Source organism: Dermacentor andersoni, chromosome 4 (assembly GCF_023375885.2).
Source record: "Dermacentor andersoni chromosome 4, qqDerAnde1_hic_scaffold, whole genome shotgun sequence".
NCBI lineage: Eukaryota > Metazoa > Arthropoda > Arachnida > Ixodida > Ixodidae > Dermacentor > Dermacentor andersoni.
In genome coordinates this window covers 157433995-157456070 of record NC_092817.1, presented here as the reverse complement: position 1 = coordinate 157456070, position 22076 = coordinate 157433995, and the positions used below count along the sequence as shown (strand labels likewise).

The window sequence follows — 22076 nt, the reverse complement described above, 5'->3', positions numbered from 1 at the left end:
AGAGAAGACGAGGCGATGAGGACGTTGAAGGAAGCCAACGAGGCACTCAGGCGCAAAAACAACGAGCTCAAGACGAAAGTCAGTAGGCAAGAGGCCACTATTAGCAAGATGGCAAACGAGATCATGGAAATCAAGAAGCTTCTGACAACCGGTTCCACCAATAACGAAACGCCCCAAGCGGTATCATGTGAACCAACACCCAGCATCAGCAGCGCTGTACCATCAACATCCGCTCAGAAGGAACCGGCACCCAAGAGACGAGCGATCGAGAACCTGAAGGGGCGCAAGCTCAACGACCGGGTGGACAACCTGAAAGACAAGGTCGACCAAATCGAGGAACACCTCGACGGGCTCGAAGATTATATTAAGACAACGTTCACCACGATGATTAATGACAGGTTTGCCGCCATCGAGCGGACGTGTCAGCAGTTAACGAACGCAATACAGCAAATAACGCGACAGTACAATCAGCAACAATCATGGCCGCTCCAGCAACAGCAACAACTACAGCAGTGAAGGGTCTCGTGACCTGGCACTGGAACTGCAACGGTTTCGCTAGCAAGAAGGCAGTCTTGCAGCAACACATAACACAAGTAGCAAGCAAGCCTGATATAATCATGATACAAGAGACTTGCACTGATGCAGTGTCGCTACCCGGTTATCGGGTATACGCCAAGTCTCCAAAGGTCAGCGGCGATAGAGGGATATGCACATTGGTTCGCAAGGGACTCACCTTCATTGAGCACGAGTTGCACAATAGTAAAATTGAATACACTCTCATCGAGGTCGTTACGGGCAAGAAACAAAAGAACAGCACCTTTCTGCTTAACGTCTACAGTAGCCCTTCACACTGGAAGCAAAAATTCAAGACGCTCCTTCACAGAGCCAGCACCGTGGCGGCGACTCACAGGCTCGTCGCCTGCGGGGACTTCAACGCGGCACACCCGGCATGGGGATATAACAAGCAATTGGCCAAGGGGCGAGACCTGTTCCAAGACTCATTAGACCTGGGCTTCACCCTCATCACAGACCCGACTGATCCTACAAGGATTGGGAACTCTGTGTCCAGGGATACGACGCCGGACCTCACGTTCGTGAAGAACGACGAGAAGGGGAATATCTCCTGGCGCAACATGGGGTCAGAGCTCGGCAGCGACCACTACATCGTAGAGGTCATCATACCGGAAGAGGTCAAGGCCTCGGAGGACACCAGAAAACATAATTTTACGGATTGGGATGCCTTCCGTAGCCTGTTACCAACGGAGATGGAGGAAATCGAGAACATAGAAGAATGGTCAGCCCACGTCGCGGGGAAGGTCAAGGAGGCGACCAAAATCATAGAAACGGATGAGCAGGTCGACAAGGTTGACAGCCGCCTCACGCACTTATTCGAAGCAAAGCAATCCATCCTAAACAGGTGGAAGAAGCAACGACTAAATCGGCGCCTAAGGAAGAAGGTGGCGGAGCTGAATCGCGGCATCGAAGTTCATTGTCGGCTGCTCTGTACGCAACAATGGAATGAAATCTGTAATGCTGCGGACGGGCAGATGCATTGCGGCAAAACCTGGAACTTGATGCGGCATCTGCTCGATGAGACTAAAACAAAATCCCACCAACGCGACCGCCTCGCAAAGATCATTCACAGAGCAGTCAAGGAAAACGGGGAAACTGAAGTAATCAGACGCATAAACAGCAAGTACCTTCCGGTTACACCCACGGAAAGGCATCCTGAGTACGGCGGTCAAGCCAACGAGAAGCTTGACCGCGACATCAGCGTCGAGGAGGTGCGAGCGGCCCTACACGAACTAACCAGCAAGTCGGCGGCCGGCCCGGATCACATCTCGAACAGAGCGCTCAAGAACCCCAGCGATGTGGCCATCGAAAACCCCACCGGTTACTACAACAAGTGCTGGAGTGTGGGGTCACTGCCCCAGCAGTGGAAGACTGCCAAGACCATACTCATCCCCAAACCAGGCAAGCCGCCGAACATGGACAACCTCCGGCCCATCTCGCTCACGTCCTGTGTGGGCAAGGTGTTGGAGCACATCCTCATGTGTAGGTGGCAGGATTACCTGGAGGAGTCGGGACTATACCCCACCACGACCATCGGGTTTCGGCGTTCCCTCGGCACCCAAGACGCGATGATTCTGTTGAAGAAAGATATCACTGACGATGACACCCTAACGAAAGACAACAAGGCCATTCTGGGGCTGGACCTGCAGAGCGCCTTCGACAAGGTGAAGCACTCTGCGATCCTAGCCCAGGTGTCCAGACTCAACATGGGCGCAAGAACGTACCATTACATCAAGGACTTTCTGACGGGGTGGACTACCGAGCTCTGCGCCGGCGATCTACGGCTCCAAGAGAAGAGGCTCGGCAGTGTCGGGACCCCCCAAGGCTCGGTCATCTCGCCGTTGTTATTCAACCTCGTTATGATCGGGGTGGCCAAGCGACTCTCTCGCGTCGAGGGCGTCCGGCACACCATCTACGCCGATGACATCACGCTGTGGGTTCCGGGAGGCAGCGATGGTCACATTGAGAGCACGCTGCAAGAAGCCGTCGACGCGATCGAAGACCAGCTGAACGGTTCCGGTTTGATCTGCTCACCGAGCAAGTCAGAACTGCTGATGTTACCACCGAAGTATGTCAGACGTAAGAAGAGCGAAGCGAGGGATTAGGAGGCCATCAAGATCGTGACGAGGAACGGCCACGTGATCCCGGAGGTCGACAAAATCCGGGTGCTCGGCATGATTATAGACAAGCGACGGGGCAACGGCGAGACTATTTCCCGCCTTACAGCCAAGATTACCAACGCAATACGTCTCATCAGACGGGTTGCCAACCGCAAGGCCGGGATGGAGGAAAGCTTGATTCGGCTTGTGCACTCCTTCGTAATCAGCCACGTCACCTACGTTGCAGCCTTCCATAACTGGATGCAATGTGAAAGGAATAAAATCAACGCCCTGATACGCCGAGCTTACAAGGCGGCGCTCGGACTATTCGAGTGTACGAACACCAACAAGCTTCTGAGCCTGGGGGTACACAATACCCTCGAGGAAATTGCGGAAGCGCAACGGACCGCCCAGCTGGAGCGGCTCTCTATGACTGAAGCCGGCAGGCGCATACTCCAATACTTGAGCTTCACGCCCGGAGCGAAAGCGGCGAGTAGCGACGTTTCTGTCCCGGACGCAACCCGGCGCCGGATTCGGGTGGACCTCATCCCGAGAAACATGAACCCGGAGTATAACAAGGAGAGAAGAGCGGCGAGGGCCAAGGCCCTCATCGACTTTTACGCCAAGGACGAGCACGCAAGGTTCGTGGATGCGGCAGAATACCAGGGAGACTGCGCGGCGTTCGTAGCTACCGTCATCGAGGCGTCGTCCGGCGCGACCAGGGCAGCAGCGAGCTTACGGCTCCGCGAGGCGTGTCAGGCGGAGGAGGTGGCCATTGCCCTGGCCATTGCCGACCCCGGGTGCCAGACAGTGTTGTGCGATTCGCGAAGTGCAGTGCAGAATTATGCAAAGGGCAAAGTGTGTGGTGAGGCTGTGCGCGTTCTGTGCTCGGCTGACCTGCAACGACAGAATCAGTATGTTAGAATCAAGTGGTTCCCGGCGCACGCGGGCAACGATTCGTCCGAAAAGCACGATAACCACAACGAGACGGCACACGCAGTGGCGCGAGTGCTAACCAACCGCGCCGCTGCAACCGACCGTCCAACGTGGTGTAGTGCCAAGGATCGCATGACGACGTTCAACGAACTCGCACAGTTCCACCGCCTGGCTCGAAGGACTTTCCCACCCCCGCACCCGGGGCTGAGCCGAGCGGAGGCGGTGCTGTTCAGACAATTGCAAACTGGTTCTTTACCCACCCCAGTGTTAATGACTCATCTATACCCTAAATTATATGTGAGTGATGTGTGCCGCGTGTGCCAGCGGGAGAGGGCCACCCTGACGCACATCCTATGGGACTGCACCGAGTTCCCCAATGAGGCTTCCACAAGTACAACGATTCCGCCGCGACTCGCGGCTGCGGCGGAACGCTACGACCACGAAAGCCAAACCTGGGCCGTCCAGCAGGTCTCGGCGGCTCTTGAAAGACGAAGGCCGAGCGAAACCGACGGAACGTTGCCCCTCAGGGCGACCGACCGCGGGAGTAACACGCGCTGGAGTTGAGTAGAGACCACCCGCTAAGAAGACGTCAGGGCCCGCGTCACGGCGCCATTTAGTCATGGTGTCGTTCTGCAGGCGACTACATGAAGTTGTCTCTCTCTCTCTCTCTCTCGTGAACTTATTGGCAGGCCATGTCAAATGGGACCAACGGTGACCTCACAGTCCAAATGAGCCTGACTCCGCAACTGAAGAGCCTGAACTGCTGCCTACCACAACGAGCTCAAATGCGGACATCACTGATGACTTGCTTGGCTGCGGTGTGCCGATTTCTGCCGCCGTTACAATTAAAGACTTTGCAGACGTAGAAAGAGCGGTGTTGTCGTTTGCCGAACTGAACAATGGCGAAATAATTGAGCAAGTTCTCCCACCGTCAAACAGTGACTCTGATGATGATGTGCCGTGCGCTCTGGAGCATTCACATGCAGATCTGGCGCGAGCCTTTGCCGTCCTTACATTGGCATACAGCGACAGCACAAAACTGGCAGAAACACAGGCGTACTTGGTTGCACATAAGCAGAAGTGCATGCAGCATCGAATCGACCGCTTATTATTTGCACAGGCGCCTTAAGACGTAAATAAAATTGTATTTTCTTGATACATTTGTTTCTTTCGGACATTCGTTAGTTCGTACTTATTTACATTCCCCGTGGTATCCAAATTATCGGTCGTCGACTGTAACAAGCTACCGATATATTCTGAAGAGTTGTGCGACACTTTTCGCACAACTCTTCAGTTTATTATAAAAAGGTTTGGCTGTATTCAAAATTTACAGCCTTCCAGCAACAGTGTACATTCCGTGTACAGTGTACAACAGTCCACATTGTGGTTAACCCTTTGAGGGTAGAATTCTTTTTGTAATAACCGTGCCTCTGTGGTCAACCATTATTGCCATTTCCAGTGTATAGTAGAAAATAATCGAATACCCTTGAATGCACAAGTTTGCGCACAAGAATGCGCAAACAATATTCTGTATCAAGAACTCTTTGCTTGCACTAACTGTATGAGTAAGAGATCAGATGCAGTAAGAGATGCAGTAAGGGATTAAGAAAAATACCTAGAAAAAATTGTCTATCAATTTGTTGTCCTCAAAACAAGTTTCATCAGAAAGAGAAACGCATCAAAGGACAGTCGGAAGAAATGCTTCAGCAGTCGCCGCGAGAAGAGGCCCTGTACGCGGCCGTACCGAAATTACTCTGCTCGCACCCTAGTGTACGGGAATATGCCAACTGCAACCGAAGGCAAGGAAACGGAAAACTTATTAGTACTATCTCTGAACTCTTGCCATGCATGGTTGTTTCTAAGCTACTAACACAGAGTGGCAAGTACAGTAAAACCTCGTTCATTCGGCCCCCGTTAATTCGGATATTCGGTTAATTCGGACCCGCCGTCTGGTCCCGTCTGGACCCTATGGCACGAATTCCCGTTAATTCGGACATATTTGGTCGTACTTAGGTTAATTCGGACAGTTTGCGGAGCTCAGAGGCATGTGAGGCATATAGGATTGGGTGGCACTAGGGGGTGTCCAAATCGGACCGCCAGCAATGGCGTCTCCGATTAGCATGAGCCAATCTCAAAGGCCATGCTTGCATGTACTGGGAGTGCCGAAAGGCCGGAAATACGTAAAGGCCGCCATGTTTATTTTATCGCTACATAATACACAAACCTACGTATCAAAAAACATGGCGGCAATGTCGCACTTCTGGCTTTGCAGTCGCTTTTGGCGCTTGGCAATACCTCTGCATCACTATGGTTATCGGCACGGTAGTTATCGGTCAATGCTAGCAAGCCTAATCTATACATACATGTTTTTTTCTTTGTACACACATACTGCTGTCTGCCATTTCCGACGTTGTCATTTGCTTGTGCAGTTGTGTGGTTGCGGAGTTGTGCAGCTTTTTTTCATTGTCGTTTTTATCGTGTTTAGCGGTTTGCGTCACGTGCATGTGCGAGGACAGTGGAACTTTCTTTTTGTGTGTGTGTTAAATTTGTGTGCGCTTTTCTTTTTTTCATTTATGCTTTATTTTTCTTGACATCGTGCGTGTACCCATCGCTTCGTTGCCACGCCTAGCCACGCCCCGCAAGCCACGCCACTATGTGCTCTCGTGCCTCACCGAAACGGGCGAAGTATGAGGCGAAGGATTTGGCAGCGAAAGTGGTAATATTGAAAGCCTTGAAGGCAGGGTTGCTTCGGTAGGTCATAATGAATAAATTCAAAGTGAAGAGAAGCCCGCTCAGCACGTACGTGAAAAATGAAGCGGAGATTCTTCAGGCATACGACAGTGACAAGTTTGCTGACAACAGGAAGACACTGCAAACGGCAGCACGCCCAAAACTTGAAGAAGCGTTGTTAAGATGGATTGCAGATTCACACGACACACAGCTGTCTTTGAGTGGCTCCCTTATCTGTGCACAGGCCGAAAAGTATGCGCTGAAGCCCAGCATCGAAGACTTCAAGGCATCAGAAGGCTGGATCGACCGATTCAAGGAAAGACACGGCCTGGTCTTCCGAAGCGTGTGCGGCAAGAAAGGGGCTGTGAATGACGACGTCGTTGAAGATTGGAGGGCCGGATTATCTGCATGCCTAGCAGATTATGATACCTGCGACATTTTTAACGCAGATGAGACGGCCCTCTTCTACAAAGCCCTGCCGGATAAAACCGTCACAATCAAGGGGGACCCTTGTGTTGGCAATAAACGAAGCAAGGACAGAATAACAGTTTTGCTGGCTGCCAACATGACTGGCACGCTGTTGATAATCGACAAAGCAGAAAAGCTGAGATGCTTCAAAAGCATGAAAATCTTGCCATAGACTATTGCTCGAATTGAAAGGCGTGGATGACCTCAGCGATATTTCAGGCCAGGCTGCGCGAACTGGACCACCGCTTTTGTGCAAAATTGTGCAAAGCGCTAATTGTTCTAGATAACTGTAGTGTGCACAATAAGGTGTCGGGGCTGACAAACATACAGCTGCTTTTTTGGCCGCCTAACACAATGGCATCCCTGCAGCCTCTGGATCAGGGAATTATTCGGTATGTGAAAGGCCGATACAGAAGACAAGTGCTTGAGCGCACGTTACTCGTTATGGAGGCAAAGAAAAAATATGATGTAACTCTGCTCAGTGCAGTGCACGTGGTGGCGCATGTGTGGAGCAACACGCCACCTGCCGTAATTGCGAACTGCTTCCGACACAGCCGCTTTGTCCGTGACGGTGATTCTTCGGAAGCCAGGGATGCGGATGTTAAGCAAAACGCCGAGCAAGATGACAGTCGCTTCGACAAACTTCTGCCTCCAGACGTCCCGCTGGACGAATACATCCGCATCGATAGTGACGCTGCTGTTGCTGGTCGCCTCAACGATGACGAACTACTGGATGTACTGGGCAAAAGCCCAACTTTGATAGCGAAAATGCGCCCATCATGGATGCCTGTGAAGTGTCGCGCCGCACTGCTAAAGAGGCCGATGGCGCCCTTAATGTTTTGCAGGACATCTGTGCTGTTTCTCCGGACAGTCTGTGCGAACTGCACCACCTACAAGAACTCCGAAAAATTGTGCTTTCCGCACAAATTTCTTGCGCGCAAGAAGCAACCATAACCAGTTATTTCATGAAGTAAAGGTATGTTGATGTTTTAGGCATTTTTTGCGTTATTATTGTCAAAACCTTGTTAATTCGGACATTTTCTCCAGTCCCTTGAAATCTGAATTAACCGGGTTTTACTGTACAAGAAAACAGCATCTCCTCCACACACGCCTTGGGGGTAGCGGATGACATGCATGCACCCCCATGAGCAAGTGCTTGGAAGTAAACAAGTCAAATCGTGCATCCCGGTGAGCGGAAATGCAATTTCAATCTCTCAACAACCAGTGGTGCCAAATACGTACGAAATATCAAACATAAGATCGGCGCCGTACAAGTATGTAAAGATGTATGCAGAACTGATCAGCGACACTGTACGTGCACCATGGCAAAAACCCTTAAAAATTAAAGCACAGTTGCAACGCCAGTTGCATATTATTCTATGTTGTTTCTATTTGCCAGAATCGGAGACAATCTATGTTTTTTTCTCTGCACTATAGAACCGGGTGAACGTTAGATTTTGGAGCAGGTAACTGAAGGTATGTTAGAATCGAGTAAATGCTACCAACTGAAGCAGCTAAATGCTTGAACAGTTTTTTCTGCTGCTCTTATAACATTATCTGAGGGTTAATTCAACTGATTCCATTGGCCCCATCAAAGCCTAAATAATGGAAGCCGACTGTTCCATAATTCAGAACACACTGTGGCTCTAATTTTGGATAGAACAGACTTCACAAATAGTGCAGTCGACTTATAACGATATCAAAAAGAACGAGAAATCCGACTGTTACAAGTGATCATGGCTATACGTAGACTGCCGTAAAATAACAACTGCCGAACATACCTTTGTGGCTCCAAACCCAAATTTGCCACTTGCGCTAAAGAGCAAACGTAGAAAGTGCGCTGTGAAAACTAGAATGTTTATTTATACTTCTCAACAGTGTATCAAGCGTTAGACATGCTGAATTAGTCAGAAATCTGCACTTGCTTTCACGGCGGTTTTAGGTTTACAACCGTGGCGTGTACTGCGTCCAGCTGCTGCGCGGACACTCGCAGCAATCCTTTAGCGGGCATGAAATCAGTGAGCGACTCGACTGACGACAGTGCGCTTTGCGTGAACGTTAGTGTAAGGGTCAAAGACAGGCCACTGTCAATCTCGTCATAACTGCTGCTGCTGCTATTGCCTCCGTGCCACAACGATGCCATCCATCACCACAACGATAGGTTTTTAGGAGATCCCTTCACGGAATGAGACATCACTATTTCACTCAGAAACTCTTCCATTGGAGCATCATCTGTTTCATCGTTAGTATCGATGGACTCCCAGAGCTCGGTAATGTCAGCGGCTTCTACTGTGTTGGTTTTACTATCACGGGGGGTTTCGCCCTGGCACACAAAGCCCGTCTATCTGAAACAGTTGTTTACGGTGCAAAAGCGTCCCTGACCATTTTTCCATCGATCGGCATTGCCACATGTTTCAGGCTTCGTGATTGCGGCGATCCTGGTTTCACAACCATCGATATCGTCAATATTGTTGGCTGCACGAGCTCATACTTCTTAGAGCCTTGCGAGCAACAAGGGTTTGCACCTTGTTGGTACCATCTCTTACGAACTGGGCAGACCGCTGCTTCAAAGCGGTGGGCATTTCTGTGCTTGCCGAGAGAGATTGGGAGTGGGTGGAAAAGAGTACAGCAACACCTCGCTTCTAGCTTATTGCTTCTCTCTTTCTCTCTCTCTCTTCTCTGCATGCTTATGGAGCACGATCGTGGGCGAAGCGATGTGCGGACAGGAAGCAGCTCGTGCCATCATGTGGAACGTTCTGCCAACTCACAATGCTCTCTGTGGCTTTCGCAATTGGCATGCGGGAGGGACACGCTGTGCGGTAACGGCAACAGATACAAACTCGCATAGAGACACAAACACAGCATCGGACTTGCACAACTTTGCCAATGCATCATTGAGGTGACTCTGAAAAAAGCCGTTTATAAAAATAAAAAAATAAACATCCGACAGTGGGTGCTGTCAATGTAGTTAGCGCTATCTTGAGCTGGGTCAACGTTGCCTGTTACTGCCTTAGCGGTGCGAAAATATTGTTGATCCTCTTTTGCATGGTGTTCTGCTTGCACGCAATGATGTTTGCTTCAATTTCAGCTGGGGTCATATCATCGCTGCACGTTGATGACATCATAAGTGCTCGCGTCAACTTGGAGCTCGTCAGCTGTGTAGGTGCTGGCTTTTCATTCTCGGTGTCAGAGTTGCCCAATCCACTGTCACTCGACAGATGATTTCATCATCGGTTAACTCCGCACAGAGTTCGAGATCTTTGTCGGAGAATCCTTCAAAAGTTATCCCGGTTGGAATCGAAACACCAGTGGCTCGCAGGTCGTCGAACACAAAGTCCACACACATGCAGTCTTTCTCTCTGGGGGTGTCAGCCGTCTCGGTGCCAAGTGTGAGGCCAGCCTGGCGAAAGCAGTTGCAAAGCATCTCTTGTGTAACCGTCTTCCACGAGTCTGCAAGCATGCCAACAGCAAACCTAGGGTCCACAGTGTAACTTTTGCCGCTGTCTGAGCACAGCACCATGTGGTTGAGCGTTGAGCAGGCATGACTTGTACAGAAGCTTCAGGTTGTGGACCACGGTTTGGTCCATTGGCTGCAGGACTGATGTGGCATTTGGCGGCAGGAATTCCACCTTTAGGTCTTTAATGTGGCCATGCGCAGCACAGTTGTCTACAAATAGCAGAGGTTTTCGATTCTGCTGTTGGAACCTTCAGTCCAACTTGGGAATGTACACTTCGAATAACTGCTGTGTTATCCAGGCCTTCTTGTTGGCATCGTACTGAACAGGTAGAGTTGCCTCCTTAAAACACCTTGGATTCTTCGATTTCCCTATGATGAGCATCAGAAGTTTTTCGCTGCATGATATGTTACTGCTGACGAGGACGGTCAGCCACTCTTTGCTGTGTTTGCCGCCATGGCAGGGGTCACCAGCAAATGCAAGCTGCAAGCGTTTTCCCAGGGAACATTTTGCAGAACAATCAAGTTCCATCGCGGTTGAAAATGTTGTCAGGCACAAACTTCTGCAACAAAGACGGTAGATTTCCATTCCAATACTGGGCGACAACTGAACTGCCAACAGCGCCGCTGTTCCCGCACATCTTTGAGCTTCAAGTCATTGCAATTCTTGAAATTTCTGAGTCACCCACCGCAGAACTTGAAATCCTCGACGTTCATTTGAAGCACAAAAGCCTTCGCCTTTTGCTTGAAGACGTAACCCAACACAGGGATTCACTTTGTGGTCACGGTATTTAGCCACATAAGGAGCGCTCCCTCAAGCTTTGGGTAAACGCCCTGACTTGCATTCTGTTCTTGAGCCCCGGTTGACTTTCTCGCTGCTTCCAAGATCTTCAACTTGTTTTTTATGAAATCTGAAACCGTTTGCTTCGAAATTTCGAACTCCTTGCCCCCGTCGTCTTGTGACTGGCCGCTTTCAACTTACTTGATGACGGTGGCTTTCTTTTCCACCGTCAACCTACAGTAGGAGTTGTGCGCTTTAAAGCCACGGGCAAAGATGACGAAAGCGTAGTCAGATGCAAAGCACAGCACAAAACAGCGCGAAGCTTCAAAGTGAACGTCAAAAAGAGCGCACAGCAGCACAACACGATCACACGACCTATCACAAAGCTAATAAAAAAAATGTGTGGATAAATACAAAAAGCTATGGCCATAGCTACGGCTGGCTACTGCTGCCAACGGACTGGCGTGCGAGAGCACCGGTTTGAGGTTTGAATACAATAGGTGGCCGCGGTGCTGTGACTGGTTACGGCTAACAGATTGGTGTGCGAGAGTGGGAGTTCGAGGCTGCGAGATAATCAAAATGGCGGCGATGGATGCCACTTTGGACCTGTGGTTAGGGGTACAAAGTCCGTATGGCAAAGGGTTTGAGAGTCCGAAATTTCAGACTTTTTATACACTGGCCCTAAGGGGCACCGATGGTGCCACGAAGGAGTCAGAATTATTGGGCATGTCCAATCGGACGTCCGGAAAATTGGACAATGACTGCATAGGTTTCTTTTTTTTTTTTTGCATAGTTGATACTCTTAAGTTGACTCATCGTTATAATTGATATATCATCACAAGTGGACTGCACCATATAACAGACACTAATAAGTGTCTGTTGTAATGAGCATCGACTTTACTGAACACAGTGACACATAAACAAGGCCCAACTGGATTACCTCAATAACACACAATCAAATGCTGAAGCATGGACATCTACCATACAAGTGGTCATGAAGTATGCTGAAGGCGGACTCCTCTCACCTCGAAGATGATGTCCTGGTATCCATAGCAGTAGGTAGATCCAAATGGATTGGTGGTGTTTGTCGAGGAGGTTCTGTTCAGGACAACTGGGCGCTCGGATGCTTTGACCAGGCGCTCTTGGAGCTCGTCCCACTGCAAGGACAGAGGATGCAGGCGAGTACAGCTCACAAGTTTGGGCTAAAAGGCAACATGCCTTAAACCTGCTGGAAATGTCCATTTGTTGCATGTGTATTTGCAGCGAGTATGATGTAGGTACTGAGTATGACAAGAGGGCCTGTGAATTTGCAGCAGCAGTCATCATAATGATGCCATGTGAAGGCAGGAGTGTGCTGAATTGGGCTGGTTGGTTCCCGATGAAATGAATGAAGACAGGGCGAAAGACGTCGTCTCAGCTTTGGTCCTGTCCTACATGCTGTTTTTATTCCCTTCGTAATGCGAAATGAACAGGGCTGGCATAATGTGTACGCTGAGGAACATATACAGTCAAACCTCATTATAATGAAGCCACATCTAACACAAAAATACAGTTAAACCTTGATATGACAAACTTCAATATAACGAAGTATATCTAACAAAGTATTGAACATATTATAACCTCTTGTCCATAGAACGCCGTGTAATTAGAACCTCAATATGACGAAGCGTGTTTGTAAGCGATTTCAACACAGTCGACTCTTATTACAATGGACCCTGATAATCTGACAAAAAAGTCCGTTTTATCCGAAGTCCATAATATCTGAGACGCCTCACTTCCGCAACTTTTGTCGCGATGTCTAACAACTTTATTTCAAAGTGTGAGTGACGAACGTCCAAAGTAAAAAACGAACAAAAAAACCTGGAAGGCGAAACATCGATTGTGATAGCAAATTAAGCAAAATAAGCATGGCAGCAGCAGCAAGCTAATCGACCTTCGTGCTGTCTCTCGCTTCAATGCGAACTAAACGTCGAAGGCACAGCACATACAAAGCTACCGGCACTGGGCGCACGTTGTCCACATTGTAGATCGCTTTCAAGATACGCCGCCCGCACGGCCGTGCCGGTAACAGCAGCCACTGGAGTAGAACCCCGCCTTTTTCCCGTGCCTCGCCCCGTGCCTCGCACGTGAAAGATGGCGCGCTTCTGCCTCACTTTCATCCCTCCCTCGGACGTAAGATAGTGAGCTTTGATCTTCGGCTGACCCTCACAAGTCAGTTGCCAGCCCGTGTCAGAGTGGCAAAAGTCCGTTTTATACGCCCGATTTTGACAAAAATTACCGCAAATTTCGTCCGCTGTAGCCGATAGGCCGTTGTAGCGTGGTCCAATAAAAGCGAACTTCGTTGCATTAATAAAATAGTTGAACAAACTAAGGCTGAAATATGGTCCATTATATCCGAAAGTCCATTGTAACAAGCGTAAACTGTATAATGAAATTTCGCTTCCGCAGCAAAGGAATGCCAAGACAATAAATGGAAACTGCCGCGGATGCAGATGGTCAAATGATCGGATTAAAAGCAGCTGCTTGCAAACGCACCTCTCAAACGGCACGCGTGCAACAAGAGCGACCACCGCAGTGAAGCAGCATCATGTTCCGCATAAAGTCCAAGTGCGATAAGATCCTATCGCGTCACGCACTTTGTGCTTTACGTTGAGTGAAAGTGTGCAAGGGTGAGAAAGAAAGATGGTGGCTTTATGCACGAGTGCCGCATCCCCACGAGAGCATAGGGAAGGCGGGGGAGGAGAGCAAGCTCACAGTAACACAATCAAGCGTGCGTGAGGGGCAGGGTGTAGGGCAGGGGCGTGAGGGGCAGGGTAAGCTGGTGCCCGTCCCAATTTCTGCCGCGCGTCTCGGCCGTGCCTGCGCCTGACCGTAGGTGCAGCTGAGCGCATACACAGCCACGCACTCTGCTTCAGAGGTGATCTGCCGCGTGTGCAAAGAGTAGGCATATCAAGACGGCGTGACACCATGTAAGCTGTCTTCCCATGCATTTAGTATTTGTGTAACCTCAAGTTTCGGTGACCCATTATGCGAGAGGCAGAGGAGGCATTCGCTGCCTGCTGCAGGCACTTTTCATGATAGCGTCATCCCAGCGCGGGCGACGTTATGAGGGCGGAGTGCAAGCGAAAGCGTGGCCGGCTTCACTTAATTCGTGCCGCCTATGTGAATATATTGTCGACGTGGCATGAAACCACGCAGAATTTTCCGGATTATCAGGTAATCGAAAAAAGCAAGTTTGAATTGGAAAACAGTTCATTTTGATGAATTTGGGAGTCAGTACCATTCGTCACCGACTCCCAAATTCATCAAAATGAACTGTTTTCTCATTCAAACTTACTTTTTTCGATTACCTGATAATCCGGAAAATTCTGCGGGCCCTTTCTGGGTAAGCAAAATCGATTGGTGACTGTACTTGTTTGCATAAAAGGTCGAATTTCGATACAACAAAATTTCGATATAACGAAGCAAATTGCCGATTTGACCTACTTCGTTATATCGAGCTTTACCTGTACCTTCGTTACATCCAATACTTGTGATAAGCATATAACTGCTTTATGCTTATCTCAGAGAGAACCATTTTATATTTAGTTTACATACCTTCTAATATGTTATAACCATGTTCATTGTTGAGACATTTGTACTCACTGGTGTTATTCTGTTGCATTTGTATGGTTCTTTTGTTTGTATAGTGAAATGAGATACTCCAGATGCTCTGCCGTAAGAATGGAATGGTGCTTCGCACTGCGGACAGCCTACCCGTACCCCGACACTCTCCTCAAATTTACGACTTTGGTTGGGCTTGCCGTGGGGGGACATCTCGGCGGGGGAGGCGGGGCTGTGGGAAGCTGGGAGAGTGGACGGAGGCAGAACGACTCGGAGTAGCTGGCGCGCAAGCACCTTGTAATGGCCGCTCTGACAAGATCTTAAGATGTTAAAGGAAGTGCTATTATTTGTATAACTGTAACTTGAAGAATAAGCACCAGTATATGCATCAAACAGCAGTGCCTTCCTGAATGATCATCAACAACAACAACAACAACTAAGTATTATAACAACAAACTATAAATAGAGGTTAGAGCATCGTTTTGTGTTCAACAGCCAAAACTGGCCTTACTTTTGTTTTTACCTGTACTAGTAACATCTTTTAACAAAGAAATTAAATTATTCTTAACTAAGGGCACTCAGGATGGCACAGGACAGTCGCATCCTTCGTCCTGTGTGCCCTTCGTGCTATAACTCAAGTTATGCAGTACCAAGTAGCCCCCAGTCACTTCTTTGAAGTGATTTTTTTCACTCTGGAAATCAGTAAAGATGACCGGTATTGGCCGGTCTTTAGTGATGACCAGTCAAGGTGTGACGGTACTGTGTGAACAATAGCGCAGCATTTCACAGTACTCTTTCAAGTTTTGCATATTTCAGCGGTTAACCCATACCACACTGTCCTCGCTATATCAGTTGGTGAAGCTGCACAATTACAATTCAAAGTTAAATTGACCGCTCCTTATATGCACATACTATGTGGTGTGGGTGTAATGTAAGCTGCTGGTGATGCAAAATGCACACACCATAACAAACGCATCTTTCCAAAAGTATACACACACGAAAAACAAAGTCCAAGTACCGTATTTACTCGCATAATGATCGCACTTTTTTGTCAGAAAAAATTGACGAAAATTCAGGGGTGCGATCATTACGCGAGTTAAATTTCCCGCGAAAAAAAAAAAAATTTTTTTTTCATCCCCGTTTGCTGCGGGATGCGGGTGCGGGACACCAAAACAAAAATGGGGGCCGGCTGAGCAAGCCGAAAGCGCCGAACGCGATTTTTTTTTTCTTCTCGTGAGTACATTACATGCATTGAAACAGTTTTTTCCGTATCAGTAATGAATAATATCGTTAATATCGGCAAGTTTGCGGCAATAACGTAGCCATGTCCACTTTGAGGGGGCAGAAACAGATGGGTGCGCTTAGCTGCCAGTGACATAGAAACACATGGCGGGCATGCTGCGGAAACTGCGGCATCTGTCTTCACTACTATCCTAATACCGCACGTTTGCGCTAAGGGTGGGTGAATATCTTAGCTGTGTTACAAGCGTTGGCGTATGAATAAGGTACACTTTTAACGTATCAGTGTAAACGTGGCTACTATCGTTGCCGCTTGCGATTTGTTGCTTGCCCACGAGTGCAGATGAGAAGAATCGAAAGGCGCCTGTTTTGTTGACCACAACCATTATAAAGCCTACACATAATAAAGGAAAGTTTGGTTGTACCTCTTTTTGTCATGGAAGTGCGGAAAGTGATGAAAGTAATGAAATGAGGCATCTACTTAAGAGTGTTTGGTGCGTGCAGACCGCCTGGTTCGTCTTGAATAGTCGTTCGCGTAGCATTCAACAGATAGTAAGCGCAATCATTATTAGCTAGACTTGGCACACGACATATCGCTGCGGCAAGTTCGGGGTGCGATCATTACGCGAGTGCGATCATTATGCGAGTAAATACGGTACTCAAGAAAGGGAATGAACACACAAGATTGACGACAACTACTGATGCGTGACTAAATGATGGTCTAAGGAGGAGATGACACGTGTATAACATTCAGGCTACTCCCTTACCTTGGTGAAGGCAGTGACCGCGTGTCCCTCATCCTCGTCGGCCACATCAACCAGGGTGGCCCGGCGCTGCTCGGGTGTAGGAGGGAGGCGCAACCTCAGCCGAAATGGGCACCGGTAGTATTGCTGAAAGTTGAAGTGGCCTGGGTAGTTGCTCTGCAAGACTATCTTTTTCACCACGTGCCGCTGGGCATCAAACAGCACGTCCTGCACACAGAGGGAGACAACGAGATGTAAAAGGCCTCAGCCACTGGACAGCTGCAGCAGTTGTATGCCTGCTTGATCCGAACCTCAAAGGACTGGGAGAATGTTACCGAGTCCTTGGTGAGTAAACAGTATAATGCAATGATTCCTTTCACTTAATTCTCACCCTTTTTTACCATCCACTTGTTATCACCAGTCGATCCTAATGATAATGTAGGCAGTAGGCCGAGCATCACTCAGGTGAGTGATAAAGCAGAAAAAGAAATGATCCTGTTTCGTATGACTTCCCGGCGCCAACACTCGTGACTGAGAGCACAGCAACTGGCTCAATACAGCTACGTGTCCCTTTTGCCGGTTGAAACGTTACAGGAAAACACGATCTTTTGGCCCCAACGTTCACTACATTGGCAAGCTGCAGTCCTATGATACATTTTCTGGTCACTAGATCCCGTGTAAACAAGAAAAGGTGCGAGGCACACGCGACTGAGAACAGCAGCCTCTCATTGCAGCAGCTTCCCCGCAGTACTTGCCCCCTGTGTCATGTGAAAACGCCGGCACCATCATCTCGGCATGCGTCAAATTGTTCTTGAACAACGAAGATTTCATTCCGAGAAACTCACAGGGCTTGTTTCCTTTGTAAAAAAAACCTTGTGGAAGTGTGCAGAATTCATTTGCCATAGATGTCAACTACAGTTGAGTCTACCAAATTTTTTAGTGACTTCGGATCGTACGTTATCCCAGCTAATACATTATTCCTGACCCTTCTTTTTTTTTTCAAAATTTACGAACAAGGTTCAACTGTAGTATTGGAATAAAATCACCAAATTACCTCGGCACCAACAAGTTTTGAACCAATCTGACAATGACAAAGACGATGACGCTGAGGTCACATACAAGTGGGATCAAGGAAGGATGAAGGCTGAGCTTGCCCGTTGAGAATGCATCAGTTATCGTAATTAAAGAGATAGGGGTGCTCCTCTTGCAGTTCCCACTTTCAGTGCATCGGGACAGTGCGTCCCATTAGTTTGGAGTTTGCTGGGAAAATGCTTCAACAGGTAGGCCTAATTAAACGACGCGGAATGTCAAGAACCCTTAAGAAATAGCTCTGCACAACATAGGATCCCATTGGCCATCGCTTGTCCTGCGTGGTTATTGATGCCCACCAAGTAGTTTAACTGCACTAACCACATGCCAAAACATCTACTTTATGAAATAAGCAGTTTGCTTTTAAGCAGAGAAGTATTAATAAATTTGTTCATCTGTAAGCACAATGGGAAAGGCTGGATTCCAATAGCATTCTTATGAGCAGCTTGAAACTTCCATGCCAATTCCAGTGTACATCTATATCTCTAGAAGTTCATACCTAGGCAGTTTATGTTTGCTCGAATCTGAGCCCTTCAACGAAACAAGAGAACACCGTGCCACGTTGCGTGTAGTCGAGCATGCCAAAAGTGGAAGAAATGAACGTTACCAAGAAGAGCTTCTGCACAAAACGTTAAAGCATAAAGAAACATGCATTCACACACACACACACACTTGGCCCACCTACCATGCCGAGGGTGAAGTAGTTGTAGAAGTAGTCAGAGGCCCTGGCGGCCAGCAGCCTGTGAGAGTCCTGGGCATGGATCTTCATCTTGTCCTCCTCCTTGTAGAACACCTTGTTTGGGGAGCCCAGGGCCCACACCACGTCCTGGGAGGGAAAAGGGTATGCCCACAGCTTGTTTGCCTTCCTATTTTTACTGCAATGGCAATTATAAGGACACTCCAAGCAGATTTCCACGGTCGTCGTCGCCGTGAGGTTCCGCATGAAGTGCGATAAGGTCGGGGGAAGGGGGAAGGAGGAGGGTGGGGGGGCTGGGCCAGCTCTCTCTCTCTTTTAGTCCAACCACGGCTGCACATGGCATGCCTGAGCACGGCCAAGTGCACCCCATCTAGGAGGTAATCTGCAATGGTTACAAAGCATGTGTGAGCCGAGATCGCTGTTGGCTTCGTGTGTGCTGTTAGTTTTGAAGCGAGAGGCAGTACAAGGCGAACTTCGCTTGCTGCTGCTGCCGCCGCTCTTCATCACGTCAGCACTGTGGCGGCAAGTCTTTGTGGTCATCGAGTGAAATCTGTGCTTTTTAATTTGATGAAACCATGCTTTTTAATTTAATTAAGTGAATGTTTACTGCAATTTATACATGTAAATCTATGGAGATGTAAATTCACTCATGCACATTACTGTAGAGACAATAAATGTACACCCATAATTAAGCCTGCCAAGCCCTGGAATGCAGGAAGCATGCAATGGTCAGTCCAGATAAGCACGTCTTGACGCGATTGTTAAGTGAATGTTAAGTGAATTTAATTAAGTGAATGTTTACTGCAATTTATACAGCCAATAAAAACTACGAGCCTTGCTTTGTGTAGTTTTATAATACTTAGCTATCGCTAGAAATGCTTCACCCTTTGGGTGAAACTGGAAATTTTCTGATTTATCTGAATCACCTGTCTTTCACAATATATTTCTACTTTTGTGCATTTATATAGCTTTAATGGTGCATTTTACACTCTTTCTTCTGCATAGCTATTGCTGTAGTAGTCTATATCATCAAAAAGAATAAAGGGTCTTGAATTTAGGTGTGTGCAAATACTGATAGTAAATGTGGAATTCAATATCTGAAAACTTATCATAAATTTAAGGCGTACAAATATTGGTCAAGTAAACAAGATGTTGCACAGGAGTGCATGTGCACAACTTAGGTATGTAGAAATTGCATAACTTAGGTATGTAGAAATCAAGATATACAGTATGATCTACTCCTAATAAAGAGAATTCCAAATTAGTATGCCAGCAATGATTACAGCTCAGTTCTAGCATGTGAAGGTCTGGAAAATATGTTTTAATCAGTAGAAGGTCTATTGAATAGAATCAAGTGCTTTTTTTCCCCTCTGAAGCTAAAGAATTAGTGCCAGTATCTTGTACCGAATACTACCAATGAGGTTCTCAGTTTATTAGTGGACCTGTGTTCTATGGCAATCTGTTACTGCATACAAAGTTTTACACTCCGGTTTTCCTGTAAAATACCCAAGGGCTTTCCCACCTTTATGGCAGATGGGTTATCGTAAGGTCAATCTGCACAACAAACGAAAGTGCAGATCGCAGATCACGTGAATTGATCATCACTCCATGCGTAATTATCGTAGGGGCTCTGCGGGTTGACTGCAGAAGGCGCTGATGGTAAAGAGTGGCCACTTTTTCATTGTCAGGTTCTGCATGATTTGCCACCTGTCAGATGTTCTTGAACAACTGGGAGGGTCAGGGCAAGTTTCCGTGACGCTCCCGACTCCTCCTCCGCCTTTTGCATTTATCCGCCATCTGTGCAAATCTATGCAGCCCGGTGGTCAGCACACTAGCCACATGACACATTCATGCCTGCAATGCAAATCAAAAGCTAGTTTTGGGAGAGGTTGCGTGAAGCTACAGAAAGAGACCGACATGTGTCGACCAACGGCGTCAGGAATGAGGCCGCCGTACGGTGTGTCGCGAAGATGGCAGCCGTCCGTGAACAACTTTGTTGCCATCCCGCACCCTAGCTTTCACTTGCAAAGCTGTTTGTCGGCTTTCGAAGTGCTGTGCAGCTTCTGCAAATAGATCTGCATCTATTTAGCATCTAACCGTAGAAGTCGTCGACATCCGATGAAGCAGCGCCGAGTAGGCCTAATGACCTACGCATTGTGGCTGTGGCAAAAGTTTGCCGCTGGCCTATGAGGTAACCAGCCGCAAATCATTGCGGACTGCTTGCCGCTAGTCTGTTTGTACCGGTGGCTTATCTGTAATCGGTCCCGACACCATACATATGGGTTCGACTGACAGCTGTTGAAGCGGCATTAATTCTGTCCCCGTGAATGCAATACGATTTGATTGCCATCCGCTGGCTAATCGGCCTGATCTTTCGACATGCTTTCACACTTTCTGGAATATGGGCTGCTTCTGTTGTTATTCCCTCTATCTGCATTGGGCTATTGTGTCGATCAATCCCATCAACCTGGATGAATCTTGGACCGACAGAGACAATGTCGGCCGACGTGGCGTTGTTCTGCGGATTGCAGCGTTCGGGAAACATGTATGCGATCCCCGCATCAGGCTGTTGTTGGGGAGCGCCTAAGGCAGAAGCACTCGCTGAGTCAAAGTTCAGGAATGCATCAGCCAGAGTGCGGTGGCCCACCCGTGGCGCTGTGGCGTGGCAGAGGTCCTTTTGTGCCAAAAACAACGAAGTGAGGCTTGCATGGCGCCAAGCACGAAGGGCTGCATTGCGCAGGTGACCTGTGCCCCTGCACATGTTGGTGCAGCGAATATTCAAAAAATCAAATAGCAGATATTCAATTCATGACCCAAATTATTTAAATGTCCACTATTAGATTCAATTCACCGACATTCCATTCCCCCACTCCTAGTAGTTTGTTTGCATGATGGCAAACAAACCACTGACAATCCTGACGGATTCCCAGCAGGCCCGCCACAACTTCCGACAAGGCTGAATCGCAAGACCTGTGGTGCAAGTCCTAGCCCAAATACCCAAGGAGGACAATGAGAACCTCACCATCCAAACCATTATCTACAGTGAACGACTGAATTTTCGGATGCCCAAATTTTCGGACATGCCTGATATTTCAGACGTCCTCGCGACACCGCCACAAGCCCCATAGAATCAATGTATAAGGACTTCTGAAGTTTCGAACGCTTGAACCCCCCGCCGTCCAATTTTCCGGACTTTTTGACGTGGCGGACGGTCCTTTGGCTCCTCGCGCAGCACCCTTGCAAAGGAAATCGACTTGCAGCGGAAGCATATCACCGCTTTGAACCACGACTAGCCGAATCTAGCCGTCACACACCGATTTGGTCTGGCCACGCTGGCTATGTTCATCGCCGCACTTCCGCCTCCGGCGGAGTTTCCGGAGCGGCACCATATCGTTTGTTTGCACAGGCCACGTTTTGGCTAGCATGGTGTGTGGTCGTGCTGTTGTGTCAAGTGTGCTCTGCGACGCTAGGCCTAGGTGCTTTGACCCCAACTCCGTCTTCGTCGTCCTCGCCGATGGCATCAAAGCGTGGAAAGCAGTACCACTGGTTAACGATGGAGAAGAAAGCCGCCATTATTAAGCAAGTCGTGAGCGGCCGATCGCAGGCTGACGTCGCAGGAAATAGTCCATCAGGTTGTGGGTGATTCGGAAGACTCCGATGTTGA

At 48.4% G+C, this 22076-nt stretch overlaps 2 protein-coding genes across 2 annotated transcripts in view; one reads left to right on the top strand and one right to left on the bottom strand.

The window, feature by feature from the left end:
• LOC126537976 (phagosome assembly factor 1) overlaps positions 1-22076 on the bottom strand; it is a 65828-nt gene that overhangs the window by 9734 nt on the left and 34018 nt on the right. Inside the window, exons 10-12 of the mRNA XM_050185092.3 lie at positions 18401-18541; positions 16651-16854; positions 12067-12198 (exon numbers count right to left, since the gene is read on the bottom strand). Of these exons, the coding sequence (XP_050041049.2) occupies positions 12067-12198; positions 16651-16854; positions 18401-18541 (477 nt within the window). The remainder of the gene's footprint in view (positions 1-12066; positions 12199-16650; positions 16855-18400; positions 18542-22076) is intronic.
• Positions 16-6978, top strand: LOC126528468 (uncharacterized). Its single transcript, XM_072287481.1, is given in 3 exon segments — positions 16-421; positions 499-4076; positions 6583-6978. Coding segments are annotated over 3 exon segments (4380 nt in total).